Here is a 15,690-nt window from a genome sequence, read left to right on the forward strand (position 1 = left end):
TACCAATAAATTTATATACACGATCTCAAATCGGCGGTGAATGCACACAATAATGTCAATATAGGCCTATACATAATTATGTATCAACGTGAACTTTAAGTTTGATTAACATTGCTATGTGGGTACGTATCATCAAATAAAAAACAACATTTTCGATCACTGCACATAAAACTGCTTATCGCTCAATTCCTTTAAAATGTCAAGGTAGTCAGGTAAAGCTTAACAATTTTTTTAACTCCCACCGATTTCCTCACCTGAGTAATTTTATAACCTCCGTGTCTACTATGTAGAAGTCCTCAACGGCGTTCAACCTAGTGCAATTTTTTGTTTTATCTATGATGTACACTTTTAGATTACACACCCGATGTACACTTCAGTTTTAAATTATAAAAAAGTCAAAAATTCCCCTTTTTATCATAGATAACACTTAAATTTCAATATTTATGCAAACTGTTTTCCATATTGTTATTATCAATATGTTGAACCTGTATGATTTAGTGTTTGTTAGCTATATTTCCGTACTAACACTAATTTAATCCACAAGGTACAGCGAGACATCAATCTATCAAGAACACTGTTCAATGGAAAACTTTTTTTTTATTGTTTGATGAATCCCTGATATCTTCAATCCACAAAAAGAATTCATGTTTCTTCATTAATAAAGTAAAATACATATAAAAAACAAGACTTGAGAAAAAAAATGAAGGATGAACACCTAGTATACATTGTAGTCAATACATATACACAGAGACTGTTCATTAAACATATTAAATGCTAAATTGTATAGTTGTCAGGGCAACAAAATTCTAAAAAATAAAGATACATCTAAATATATACAATTATGAATATCAGCTAGCGATACATGTATAACGATATTATTAACGATATGACAAATATTTTATGTCCTGGACATTTTTTTTAGGAGTCTTCTTACACTGTATCTATTCCTTATACACGTACAAGGTAAGGTAAATTCTGCAAAAATTAACCAACAAATTTAGGTTGTTGCATTCCTACTTTAAGTACTTTTGCAACAGAACAAAAAAATTCTTTTACCGAAGACAAAAAAAAACCCCAAAAGATGAATGTCCAGTTCATAATTAATGCGGACTCACAAATCTAATTTGCACGTATACATAACTATAACGAATTCAATATGGCCCCTTTAAATATGAACACATTGGTAAATAAATTGCATCTTACTATAATTCCAATTATTAGTATTCAAATCTTCAGGCAATAAAATTATCAATGAAATATTGAAAAGTAACAAAAAAGATATTGATTTTAAATGTCTTTACGATCTTGACTCCTGTTTGGGATGATTGAGATTTGCAGTTGGTCAGTTGTATAAACATGACGTTTTCAAATGGGCCGTTGCACATAACATAGTTACATATTGGTGTCATCAACTGTCTTTTCGTAAACCGACGTCGGTTCTACCGGAGGTTCTTGCTTCTTGCTACCTTTCCCACAACAAGGCTGGAAATTAGGACAAAATGGGAGGTACCGCGTGATTGTCAGTTTGTTGAGATATTTCTGTATACAAGGTAAGTCATATACAGAGTTGACATTATCTCCACTGGCTGTCCACGATTCATCTTTTTGCCGCCATCTCAAAATACCACGTTCCTCTAAAGTTCCTTGTAAATATAAGGGAAAGTGTGTTTCAAATATTTCACAATGACATTTTACATGTACCAATTGCAATTTAAGACGAAAATTTAAATTATTGAAATTATTCAATGACTTTTTGCAGGTAATTTACCTGGTATAGTATTGTCAAGGATAAAACCAATTGTTCCTCCAACGAACATGCTAGTTCCGAGTAGAACGCTCAACAACTGGTCTAAAATATCACTCCCTAAATTTGTAAATATATAAAGTGTTAATCGCATTTGTTAAACTGTAAATAATAATGAAGAAGCCATGTGCATTCAAGGATCAAACATTTATCGTCCGTGCCTACATGTACTGATAGACTAGTAAGTAATTGTGTTATGACCATACCATTAACTGACACATTTTAATTGTGTTTAGTGATTTATATATTCTTAAATCATTAATACTTTAATAATATATGAATCTCAATTCTTCAGATAACCTGTATCAATATAACCCGGGTGGGTTTTCATCCAATTTGGGAAGGAAAGTCCAAAGAATATGGAGGTTCCGATGATGAATATATTCCTTGATGACGAGAGGTCCACAAACTGCAGATTGGAGAGTCCCACTGCTACCACCATGCCTAAAAATAGAAGAAGAAAAAACAATCTTCCAAAATAGGATAACAGTGTTTAATCAACAGAAAAAAGTTGTTAATTTGTCACTGCTGTTAAGTTGTAAGAAATTTCTCGAAATGTGAAGAAAATATTGCGTAAGTTGTTAGTAGCGTGTGTTTAACGATTCCGAGACAGGTACACATATTTGTAGGTGTCGATTTGGCAGACATACCAAAGGTGACCATAAACAGTCCCCCAATCACCGGGTCTGGAATGGTGACGAACAAAGCTCCGAATTTACCCAGACATCCCAGGATCATCATGATCAAACCACCCATCTGTACAACTCGTCGACTTCCAACCTGGCGCAGAAAGAAGACCATCAAATCAAACAAGGGCCCGTAAAATATATATAATTATTCAAATCACGTTTGATAAAACGTATTGCTGATCTTCAAAAATCTCGAGTTTTAACCAACATTGTAGTATGTTTGAGTTTTAAAACGGTAAATGACATACATTGATTCTATTAACAAAAAATCTGGAGATATTAAAATTACCCTGGTGATCCCTATTGCACCAATATTTTCACTGTAAGAGGTCGTGCCATTTCCAGATCCCCAAGCACCGGCCAACAAGCAGCCTATTCCTTCCATTCCTATTCCTACAACCGATAAGGAAAACAATGAAAAAGCATATGATAATATAAGATATATAAGCAAACTTTATGTATTTTAAAACGATTGATAAACAAGTTTTACAATTTTTTTAAATATGGATCTATCTTGTTGGCACTGATGTAAACGCAGCGCAAGGGGGTTATCGATGCGGGAGGAAGTACCCGGAGAAAACCCTTTCACATACAACACTGTAGATCACAGTGATCGAACTCAGGTCGCAGGGAGTTCATTACCTAATGCGCTACATACAGTTATACATGTACATGTACAATTATGTGCATAAACATTCATAATGGCTGAGTCTTCCATCTAAAGACTTTAACGGATAACTTGAAAAACAAATATGTGTGAATGCCATTAAAGTTTTCACACAAGTCACATGGTTGTTTTCAATAACCTGAAAAGTAATTGATTTTTTTTCTAATGCTGAAAAATAAAACATAGCCTGACCAAATTATAACAAATACGGGAGCGTGAAGGATCTAATTCTAATTAGATTGGATCAAATAAATTTCATTTCTTATTTCGTAATTTATCTTAATAATTTCATATCATTGTCCTGGTGTTTTATTATATATATATATATATATATATATATATATATATATATATATATATATATATATATATATATATATATATATATATATATATATATATATATATATATATATATATATATATATATATATATATAATTATATATGTGCAAGTAGCAGTAGGAAAGTTAAAGCCCAATGCAAGATAATGGAAGGTACTATAATTACAATTTATTGTATATTAGTGTAAAATATTTGACCTACCTCTATTGATAGCATGAACTGGAGGAGGAGGAGCTCCAGCAAGTTTGGCGCATGCATAGTAATCTCCCACAGATTCTATGATAGAGGCGAGTACTCCAGCAAGCATCCCAAACACGGCTGACACACTGACTGTTGGCAGGCCCCACTGACCTACGTACATAAGATATGACTTTGTTAACTTAAAGCTATCATTTAGTAAAAAAAAATTGAAGCTTTAAAAGTTAAAAAAAAAATATTTACACAAAGCTCTTTTCTAAAGGAAACTAAAATAGTCAACAAATGACCACAATGCCCTGATATTTGATAGCAGTATGTTACTTTTAAGATTTTTTGTAAGGAGGTTTTTAATAAAAGTTTGTCAGTGTCTTGTTTATTCTCAAGTATAGTGTTATCTATATGATGTATTTAGTTGGCATATACCGGGATAAGGGAATCGGAACCAAAGCGACTTTTCTAAAACGTCAATCTTCGCATCAGTCCGGGCGGCAGAACCCCATTTTCCTTGTTCCGGAAAAGCACCAGCTGCAGTTAAGATGCCACAAATAGCCCAAGCAGATATCAAAGCTAATAAAATCTGGAAAACAACAAATATGATTATGATAATTTCTATTTAGTATCTTTAATATAGCCGTTTCATGTAAAAATTTCGTCCGGAAAATACTAACCGGGAATAATTTAAAAATTGGTAGTTTATACATCGAGCATCCATTTTTTCGTGTGACTCGACAAACTGGAATTTTAACCTTCTTCAGATATTGTGAAAATATCGCTATCAGGGCCACTGTCCTGAAAAAAAATATCTATAGCCTTATAAATTCGAATATATTTGTCATTTAGGATCCTAATATTGTGGTTGTTCTTTATAATGATGCATGTCATGAGTTTTGATCCAGTTTTTAGTAAACATATAAACAGGTATTACAGGTAGTGAAAGATATCGGCTGGTCATACCGTAAAGTATGATTTTTCAGTATACATGTACGAAATTTTAATGCAAATTTAAGTATTCCAGACAAGTATGCTAACTGCCTTTCGCTACAATAACTACTTTGATTTTAAAATCAACAAAACTCTTATATTTCATGCACATGTACATTCTTTCACAAACATATAATTTATGCATGTATTTGAACTCACATGACGGCGATATACCACTGTTTAGATGCCAGGTCGGCTGCCTCCTTAAACAAGGACAGACCAATCAGAGAGATGGTGGGGACGATGACCAATGGTCCGATAAAGTGCAGAAACAGGCCAATCACCCCACTGAAGCCGATGACGATTTCGAAAATTGACGAAACCATGATGGCACCTTGAATCTGGTGGGCAAAATTATTAATAACAGAAATCACTTCAGGGCAAACAATTTAGATATTTTGTGATTTAATAAAGGTACAGGTATTGCATTTATCACCATGCACTTAATTGAGTGCATATCAGTTTGTAGCTACCTCGCGCATCCTCATCTGCCACATTTCTTTATGCTCTGGACTTCCGGGGTCTGGTAGAGGGTCAGAGGTCACATTCCACTCTCCTGTTTTAAAAAAAGAGGTTTAAAGTACATCTAATCAACTCGGAGTTGTGCTTTCAAAAATCCCTGCAGCATGGTTCATAATTCTAACCCATAATCGAAATCATTTTTAAAACTTTTTTTCACATACAAAAATAAATGCACTAAAAAAATATTTTTATAAACTTCAGAAAAAAAGTATATTTAAGTTTTGAGTTGATATATGTATATATCTATAAACTGGCCGAATTAAAGGCTACATTTTTACATTAAATCTACTCATGAATATTTTTTTCGGGGGTGGTAGCACGTAAACAGTCATCATTACATGTACATTTTTTTTATGTACGTGTGTTTTTTATATATACTGTTATAATATCCCCTTTTAATTCAAATTATCATTCAAAATTCAGAAGGAAAAAAAGATGAAAAGGGGTCATTACTGCTTTGTATCCTTTTCTTTGCTGATATAGATTTATATTGCATTTCTTTATACAAATCTTTGCATTTCAATTTCTTTAAATTTAAGCCCTTTTACGCGGATCAGACAATTTTAAAGCCAACAATCAAATTGACATAATGCATGCTTTATACATGTAGCACAATTTCACGTGCTTACACTTATAATTACATAAAATGTTATCCCATCTACAGTTATACATCTGTAGCTCTCGAGAGTCTCAGGTCGAAGGGGACTTTCCCTCCATCTAATGCTAAGAAGTTGACCAACTGGGTTAATTGGCTTACTTTAAGGATACTTAGTCTTGTTTGCTGTTTACAATAATCGCCACTGGTAACTGATTTAAATAACGTTATAAATTGTTCTTTCCGTTTCCATCTTTATATATACAGTACTTGTAATGTGCGTTGCACGGGAGAAAAATAGTTAATATTGCTATAAATCATTCGCGAATCTAGAGGGGCCCATCGTCTGATACCCACAGGTGGTCGTGTCTTTTATGGAAAGGGCGCAATCACCCGTGGGTGTCCGATAATGGAGGGGTCCGGTCCGTCTTTCTACGTCATATCATTTTGGAATTCTTATACATACGGACTACATAGCGTAGTGTCCTTTCTGATTATACGAGGTTTGATCCAAATGTAATGTCACAGATGCGATAAAATCGTGGAAACCCAGCGTAAATTGACAAAAATTCCTGCTTTAAGATATCTACCTAATTCAATTCAGACCTGAAAATTTTAATGCATTGTGATGATTATTTCTGAAGATAATATTTTTTGTAGAGCATGAGGTAACGATTGTCGCCGCACGCTAGCAACGTCATTTCTAGATCTTTGGCGTTCTGGTAGAATTTTGTAATTTAGTACTCTACATATATTCGCCACGATGCTCTATTTTACATTTTACATTTCTATTTTTCTAATTAATCGTTTTGTAATCGATGAAGTAGTAAATTGGATGATTTATTGTGCGATCAGTTTGTCGAGGTCATTTCAAGAAGTCGTGAACGTAGCTTTATGATATAGCCATAGACGTAAGACCCAGCTTTAAAGGGACTTGGACACGATTTGAGATCAAAATTTTTATTTTTATTTTTTATGTATAAAATGGTTTACTTGTGCATTTTAAATGATTGACCAAAATATTAAATGTTAAAGTCAAGTTACAAGCGAGATACAGAGGTAAGAATTGATAGTTATGTAAACAAAGCTCGAGTCTTATAGTTGTTTACAAAAATGTAATGTAGAATTTTACCATATCTTAGACAAAATGACATGTAAAAAACAATTTAAACTAATTCAATATCTTCATAAATACTATTATCAACAAAAGAAAGTTACATTTGACTAAAACTTACACCAATACAACACATATGTAAAAATGACAATATTCGAGCTTTGTTTACAAAACAAAGAATTATGAACTCTGTATCTTGCTTATAACTTGATATTTGAGTTTCAAATTTTGACATAGTATTATAAACTTCTATATTTATCAGTATAAACATTGAAAATGGAAAAACAAAATTTGCAAATTTGAAGACAAATCGTGTATGTCTTCTATCTATCATGACATGACATATGCTTTTATTTTTTTATAGGAACCACGTTTAAGGTACCCTGTTCACTCACTCTCAATTTTGGGTTGATATATCAATTCCAGTACATTATCTATAAAGTGATTTCTATCCATCGAAGCAAAAAATGCATCGTATCACTATTCGCATTCCCAGCCTTTTTATCCCTTGATCTAGAGACAAAAGGCATTGGGTAGATATCCAAAATGGATAGTTACGGTTTCTAATTTTTCAAAACAGTTAGAAAAAGTTAATAATATATCTGTTTTAAAAAAATTGTGCTGTTTGGGGCATTTTCATATTTTAAAGCATGTAATTTATTCATATAATTATACAAACCTTAAAAAAGGATGTAAATTCATGACGCGGCGATGTCACGTATAATATATCATGCTATAAACATCCATATCTTGTTAAGTGCATGTTCAACACAATTTAATAAAAAAATTTAATTCAAATTTAATTTTTGATAAGGACAACTTTGATGTATCATTTCATACAATACAGCTCCAGTGAGAAGCGCGGTGCATAGTGTGGCATTACTTTTGGATCAACCCTTTTATGTTTTATTTTTTATAAAGAAACAAAATATGCAACATCAGAAAATACAATAGCACGTGTCAGTTACCATACGCAGCCGAAAAGAATTCCTTTGCTATCCCTATGCAGTCGCCATGAGCTCACGTTACTCACAAAAAACTATAGAGCCTGAATGATCCTAGCTCTCTAGGTTTGTTTAATTTTTTTTAAGGACATACGGATTCTATTAACATTTTTGCCAAGTCCGATCTTCGATCTTTAACATGTTTAATTTACCTCGAAAATGCAAAAACCTAATGATAAAAGAAATTTCACATTTTCACTGTATAACCATGATAACTGTATTTTTCTTAAGAGCGTAATAAAAATGAAGATTGATTATTATCTTAAAATTTTTTTTATACACAGGTGTACCTTTAGCTGCCAAAGTGAAAGGACACTCCCATTTCTTCAGTGCCAATATAGTAAAGGTTGGTGTCAGAAAGGAGAAAGTTGCCCCTTGAATGATTGGTAACCTGCAAAATATTAATTTTAAATTCATTTCATCAGGGTATACTGGCAGTGCTTGACTGATATGCGCGAGCGATCTTATCTTTCAAAGAAATTGGGCATTACATAACTTTAAATTTATCAATTTTTTTTTTGATGGATTAGAATGTCTTTCATTTCAATAAATAATTTAGAAATGTCAGGATATCTTTCACGTGCCTGACCCCAAAGGTAGTCTGGAGCAGCGTGGATAATCCCGACACAAAGAATATGGTGGAGATGATTTCGCTGAGTCCGACGCGATCGTCACCAATACACATGGCCGACTGCAGGACCAATGGAACAGAGAGTGTGGAGCCAAATGCTGTTAGGTAGTGCTGTAATAGGAAAACAGACTTTTTGTTAAATTTCTGGAGATTGCATTTAGGAGCTAGGTTGGTAACCGCGAATTTGGTGTCTTGGTGTAGAAAAAAAATACAACAACAAAAAACAAACAACAAACAAAAAACATAAAACAACTATAATCTTGAAAGAAAACTTACCACTTTCCACAAAAGTGAAAGAAAGAACAACGACATGATAAAATCAAGATTAATCAACTTTTTTGAGAACAAGAATATCGCTAAATTAAACTGACATGTTGATGGCATGAATTAATTTGTCATTTTAGTAGAGTAACATTTGACGTATATTATTTTGAAAATTCTTTTTGAATATCAAAATTAATATTGTTGGTGAATTTTCAATACTTTCGTATGTTCGTTTAGTGTGCATGAATACATTTTTAATGCCTGCGGCACATTTACATGTTGCGTCTGTGTGTTAAAACATGATAGTAAAGAGTTGAAAATATGTTGAATTGTGGCAATCTTATTGCTTCAACCAAGGGAATGCTTCTAAAGTTCAGCACCTAGAATTTACATGCGTGTAAAAAAAATGAATTGAAAGTACTAGAAATTGGTTGCTTTTGATCCTTCATTTTTTTTTTACCTGCATATGTAAATAAACAGCAATGAATGATCTAGGCACTTAAAATTATCACTTTTAAGAATGTATATAGATACACGTCGATTTTAGTTTTAAAGGAGTGCACGGAGAGATCGGAGAAGTACACATAGTACAACAAAATGCATATGATTACGAGTGCATGTTATCTCTGCTTACGGTGATGTAAAGTATTAACTGAATGCAATTCCGTTTTCAAGAATATAAATGTCAAAGGTGATGTAGAATTGCAGGTATGCTTCAAACATCGGTAAAACAAAACTTCAAGGAGAATTTTTTACAAACTTGATTTGTAAATACATGTATGTATGCATCGTAACCATAGCAATACCGTGAATGAGAGCAAAGGCACGTTAAGATCCCAAACGCCTAACACAATGGTTGTTTTTAACCTTAGGCATTTATACATGTATGCACATAAATCAAAATTAATTACAATACCTGGAATCCTAGGAGAATTGACAGGTACCATGGCGGTGTATCGTCAACTTTGTACAACATGTTGTCCCCTTCGGAAGAGGCCTTAGTCTCCTCAACTTGGATTTCAATCTCGGGATCGCTAGAGCTTTTGGAACCTGCCATCTTTGTTTGCCACTCGGATGAACTTTTCGTGTGGTGTTTACAAACGCTTGGCGCGTTATAAAGGAAGTAGGTCATGTGATGGGTATGTAGGAAGCACTACCTAGGTCTCGCCACGATATGAGCTAACTAGCAAGGGTTGGGTGCAGAAGATGTGTGCCGGTGTAGAAATTGATTATCATAAGAAGGTACACCATGTACATGTATATATATAGCATGTTTGGTTTTTCTGAGGATTTTTGGTACTTTTTAAAAATTTAGTGAGATTGGATGTTAAAAAATATGTTTAAATTCCGTTATGCTTTTTCTCTTGTATAATTACGTAGAGATTTGCCAATGTAAAATTTGTGGAAGATTGTTCAAATGCTATATGTATTTGAAAATATCTACTTTCCGGATTTTGTTTGAATGTATCTTATTTTTAAAAAAAATGTTCTAAAATACCAACAAACCACTTTATTTTTTGCCAGTTTAATTACAATCATGAATTAACTAAAATGTTTACTAGTCATAAATTAAACCATATATACTAGTCTTATTGGCGTATTTACATGTAACACTGTCCACTTCACGAGGAGTAAACTGTGATTGTTCAAGGGTCACGTTCATTGTCCTGACCAAACACCTATTAATAACCCAAGTTCTGCTTGACTGACTGCATGCAGATGACATGTGTCAGAGATCAAATGTTTACAGTACATTGTAACTATATAGCTCGACTTTCTATAAATTAGAACTGTGCACAAACGATGTCATGGCCGTATTAATGAACCAACTTATTGATGCAATCAATATCCGTTCATTCCATAGCTAATTATAATTACATACATCATGACTGATCACATTTTAATCCAAATTTCAAATACTGTGGATTTTTAAAAAAATGGATAATTAGACTAGTTTTTACTGGTGTCTCCTCACAACATCTTTATTAATTTTTTTTGAAACAGTTTTAGATTTTAGTGTGTAAATTAGAATAAAAATAACTTAAGTATAAAATTTTTAATGGTCTTCGTTTACTCGATATCCAAAATAGTTGTCTTTCAATACTTCAAATAAGACCCTTCGTAAAGCCTTCATTTTGAGATGTCATGGACCTATTGCATTGTATTAAAGAATAAACATCTTAGACCTCTTTAGAAAGGTTAATATGCTAATTAAGAACGTTTGTAAGACTGTTTCATGAGAGTGCGCCCCAGGCTATCACTTAATAACCAATTGATGCTTGGCATGTTTCTTGATTGAATGACTTAACTTGCCAGGGTTACTCATAGTTATATAAGTCGAGTTTGATTGGCTCATATTTATTCAATTAATTAACACTTCCCATTAAGCAGATCCGTGTCAGCATGGCCCGTGTTAAATTTTTTACCAATAGTCCGGTCATTTCGCTCGTTTGATCATAAATTTAAATGGAAAGGATAACGGGCGCGTCTTTTATCACAATTAACTTCATTCATTGAGTTCATTCTTTATTTCTTTAAGCTTTGCAGCTCATCAGATTTTACAAATTAAACATAGTAAAGTATAGAAGTGGGTATTTTACATGAGACCCTAATACATTGTTCATACATAAATATGAAAAATTGACATAAGTAAAGGCGGAAAGAATCAAAAGAACAACATATAAGTAAACGTTAATTATACATATATCGTTTCATAATTTCATACTATATAATAAATGTATTTGCCGAGGTTACACCTATCTTTAAAATTATCGTTATTAAACAATTGCAACAGCTTGAACATCGCTGGTTTCTCATAACAGTACTTTTTAATGTATTTTTGACGGTATTCAATATATACTGGACACACTAAAATAAAATGGAATTCATCTTCAACATAATTTTTACATGAAAAGCAGTTTCTTTGGGCTCTGTGTGTATTATTGTACCTTCCAGTTTCGATAGCTAAACGATGAGAGGAAAATCTTAATTTTGATATACACTGTTGAAATTTTACAGGAATTGACTTTCTAAGATAATATTGAAGATAAAAATCCATCCACTAAATATTTATAAAAATGACATTTCTGCGAATTTTCTATTTTACCAAAAATATCTTGTTTAGCAAGGTCTGCGATTCGTTGATTTATGACTTTTAGAGTAAGTGAATCAATTGTTTGTTTATTCCAAATATTATTTCATTGAACCCAATTTCATTTAAAATTGTATTTACATCAGAAGCCCAGTGTTTATGTCCATGTAATTCGCAGTTAATGTACATTTCCTCGTAACACTTTTGTATCATACAATTATTACTACATAAAACATCCTTCCAAAATTTTAAAATTGATCAAAACCTTTTTGTAATAAGAGGTATTCTACATGTACCTAACTTTGCATACACAGCAGCATTAAATGAAGACCTTTTCACACCCAGGGTTTGCTTACAAAAATCAAGGTGCAATTTTTCAACATTGTTACCTTTATGAGAGCCCCAAATTTCTGAAGCATAATTTATAATGCCACTAACATAACAATCAAAAAGCGCGCGGTAATAATGTTTCATAATTAAGTATCATGCCTCTAATATTTTTCCTAAGCGCAAACATTGCCTTTCTACCCTGGTCAGATAATTGCTTTTCAGCTTTTGTAAATTTAGTATTGTACTGGGATATCATTCCCAAATAGGTAAATTGTTCCACGATTTCTAAAACGTCATTACCAATAAACCATTTTTCGTTACATTTGATTTTGCCCTTATTTCTAAAAACTACAATTTTTGATTTTTCAACATTTAAACACAAGTTCCAAGTTTTGCAATAGTGTGACAGTTCATTTAAAAGTAGTTGTATACCTTCAACAGATTGGGAGAAAAGTACCATGTCACCTGCATACATTAATAGAAACAAATTTAATGATAATAATTCGTTCGGTATGCATCCAGATTTTAAAAAAATCATTTCAAAATCTTTTACATATAGATTATACAAAATTGGAGATAGCACTTCACCTTGCATAAGACCAACATTGTTACAAAAATAATTATTTTTTTTTTTTAATTTTAAAAAATTCAAAATCGTATTCTAATTACAAGGAGTAACTAATCGTGATAACTGTTACTTGAACACCACGGAGTTTAAAACTGAGTCAGTTTTATGAAAACTCCAGTGTTTAGCAATTTATTCCAAGAGCCGGTTACCGATCGCTGAAGAAGAGTTGCCGTTCTTTCGTCAAAAAAATTTATCCATGAGTAAGTTCCCTTTGTGTAAAGCAGTTCCTCGCAACCTCCACAGGTGCTTGAGGACAGGATCAACCCCCCCCCCCCCCCGAAGATTATAGACCCCCGGAACTTTATTAGGGTCTTCCGTCTTCAGCGGAAGACCCTTCTATTATTATTATTATTATTTTTTATTAAATTATCTTTTTATGACATATTTCTAATCTAATTTATACATTCATTGTCCCAAATTACCTAAAACAAATATTTTTAAAAAATCAGATCCTCTACATGTATAATACAAGAAGGTTGCTAACTTCGTTCATCTAGAACCAACGAAGTATGGGTTTATCACAAGGAAGATAACTCGTAACATTATTTTTTTATTTCTCTTTTATGTCTTCCATTGTAATACACCCCGTATGAGTGCCTTATTTTAGATTTTTCAGTTCCCAAGACGATAAAAAAGTTTTCGCGGCTTGACTAGAATTCATACTTCTTATGAATTGTACTTTTTTCGGGTTTGCCATGCAATTTCATATTAAATCTCTCGGAGTTGTCTTCCTTGCGATAAAACCTCGCTTCCGTTGGTTCTAGATGGATCGGTTCAAAACTTGCAACTTGTCGTCCTATTTACTTAATAAGTTGTTGTCCTTTAAAAAAGGACTGCAATACGTGGACCATATGCATATGTTTCCAACGAAAATGTGAAAGCCTAAAGATATTCAGAGATTCCTCCGACTCTAGCCGCCTACTTTTAACCACTAAATTTGTATGTTGTATCACGTATAGCCCTGACTTTTTATCTCAGAGTTTAAAGATTTCATACTTCTAAAATAATTATGATCTATATTAATGAAGATTGCATGTATAGTATCAGGCATTCGGCGAATTCTACTATTTGCGCACATAGTAATCTTCGCACTACTTTGTTAACTATGCAGCGACAGCTTTGTGTAAATTAATTTCATATTTTGATGCATTTTTCTTGAGATTTTAACTTTTATACAGTGACATAATTATTCAATCATCTATTATATACAGTCACATAACTATGATTAGGGAAATTTCTGTACTTTGTAAATTTGATTTGACTTTTAACGGGAACTATTTCTTAAAGGGCATATAGGCCGACTTCCTGGGGTGCGCGCAGTCTGTTTACAAACAGCTTGAAAACACGTGGTTTTGGGGGTAGGCATGTTCGCAGCTAGAAAACTTGAGAAAATGCAGTATCGCATGCCCATTTTCTGATGTTAGATAATGAGTAAGGTATCATTAACACTGCTATGTATTTTTTTCTCACGAAAAAAATATTTCGATTTTTTACGATTTTGTTTCTTACATAGAATTATATAGCGAAAACAATTACCGGTGTGATACCTGAAGGGAATTATCGGGCTACGACATGAGGTCACCGTTTTTACTGGTAAATGTAGTTTGGTAGTACATGTCAACAAATATTCATCGGCAGTGCCTCTCAACTGGCAGACGAAGTTAGCAACCTTCTTGTGTTATATGTACAGAGGGTCTGATTTTCAAAAATGTTAGTTTTATGAAGTTTTGGGCAATGGATGAATAAATTAGATTAGAAATATGTCATAAAAGGATAATTTAATAAAAAAAGAAAAATAAAGTCCCGGGGGTCTATATATTGGGGCGGGGAGGGGGGTGGAGGGGGGGGGGTCGATCATGTCCTCAAGCACCTGTGGCAACCTCAATTAATTTAAGACATCTACTGACTATAACAATTGATAAGTTTTAAAATTTAAAATGGACGATATCATAAAAAACTTATATATAATATTTATAACATTTATATATATAATAAAAAAATAGTCTCATAAACATGGAAATCACCATCCACCAAATTAGAAAAAAAGGAATTCTTTTTTATTTCGATAATAATAATTATATAATACGCTTTATCACAGGGAAATGGACAAAATAAGCTTGACACTTTTAATGGAATTTATTTAACCTCTTTATTCAAAATCTTTTTTAACAATTTAATAAATATCAAGTTTAATTCAAGCTAACTTTTACGCATCGTCGGATACACACCGTTTTTATACGAGCTACTGTAGCAATCACCCGTGGGGATCCGATGACGATCGTTAATTTATGACTTTTTTTGCACTTTTGATGATGGTTTTCCGTTCGATCGAAACTTAAGATGCATTATTGAAAGAAACGAATTCACAGACAACAGGCACCTGAATTTTTACCAATCAGTCGCTTAATAAGTCATATATAGAAAAATTCTACCCCTACTATATTTTATCAACCAGTCTCTTAATAAGTCATATATCGAAAAATTCTACCCCTACTATATATAGTAGGGGTAGAATTTTTCGATATATGACTTATTAAGCGACTGATTGATAAAAATTCTGTGCACAGACTAACCACATGCTTCAAAGAGTTATTGTAGTAAGGTATACTCTAACTATGAAAACCGTGACTCACTTGGGAAAAACATATTTAGCTGTATTTTCTGTGTATAACATTAAACACCACTTGATCTTTCGGATTTCACTTGAAAAAATATCGTAGCATCAGATCTAGCACCCAAATAGTTTTCATGAAAAAAATGTATCAACAATTTTATGCCTCCCTATTTTCATTCATTTAGTAAAACATTTATATGAACATGCAGTAAAT

General features: G+C 32.7%; 1 protein-coding gene across 1 annotated transcript; it reads right to left on the reverse strand.

Annotated features, from left to right (window-relative positions):
• Window positions 1-574: 574 nt before the first annotated feature.
• Window positions 575-9,945, reverse strand: LOC105317954 (solute carrier family 23 member 1). Its single transcript, XM_011414775.4, has 13 exons — window positions 9,730-9,945; window positions 8,503-8,660; window positions 8,209-8,309; window positions 5,157-5,239; window positions 4,843-5,024; window positions 4,371-4,491; window positions 4,126-4,279; window positions 3,706-3,855; window positions 2,783-2,886; window positions 2,455-2,584; window positions 2,105-2,248; window positions 1,769-1,864; window positions 575-1,643 (listed from the first exon to the last, which is right to left on the reverse strand). The coding sequence occupies exons 1-13, from the start codon at window positions 9,943-9,945 to the stop codon at window positions 1,393-1,395; spliced, it is 1,890 nt and encodes a 629-aa protein (XP_011413077.2). The 3' UTR covers window positions 575-1,392.
• Window positions 9,946-15,690: the final 5,745 nt, after the last annotated feature.

The sequence above is a fragment of the Magallana gigas genome, chromosome 2, assembly GCF_963853765.1.
Source record: "Magallana gigas chromosome 2, xbMagGiga1.1, whole genome shotgun sequence".
In the NCBI taxonomy this organism is placed as follows: Eukaryota; Metazoa; Mollusca; class Bivalvia; order Ostreida; family Ostreidae; genus Magallana; species Magallana gigas.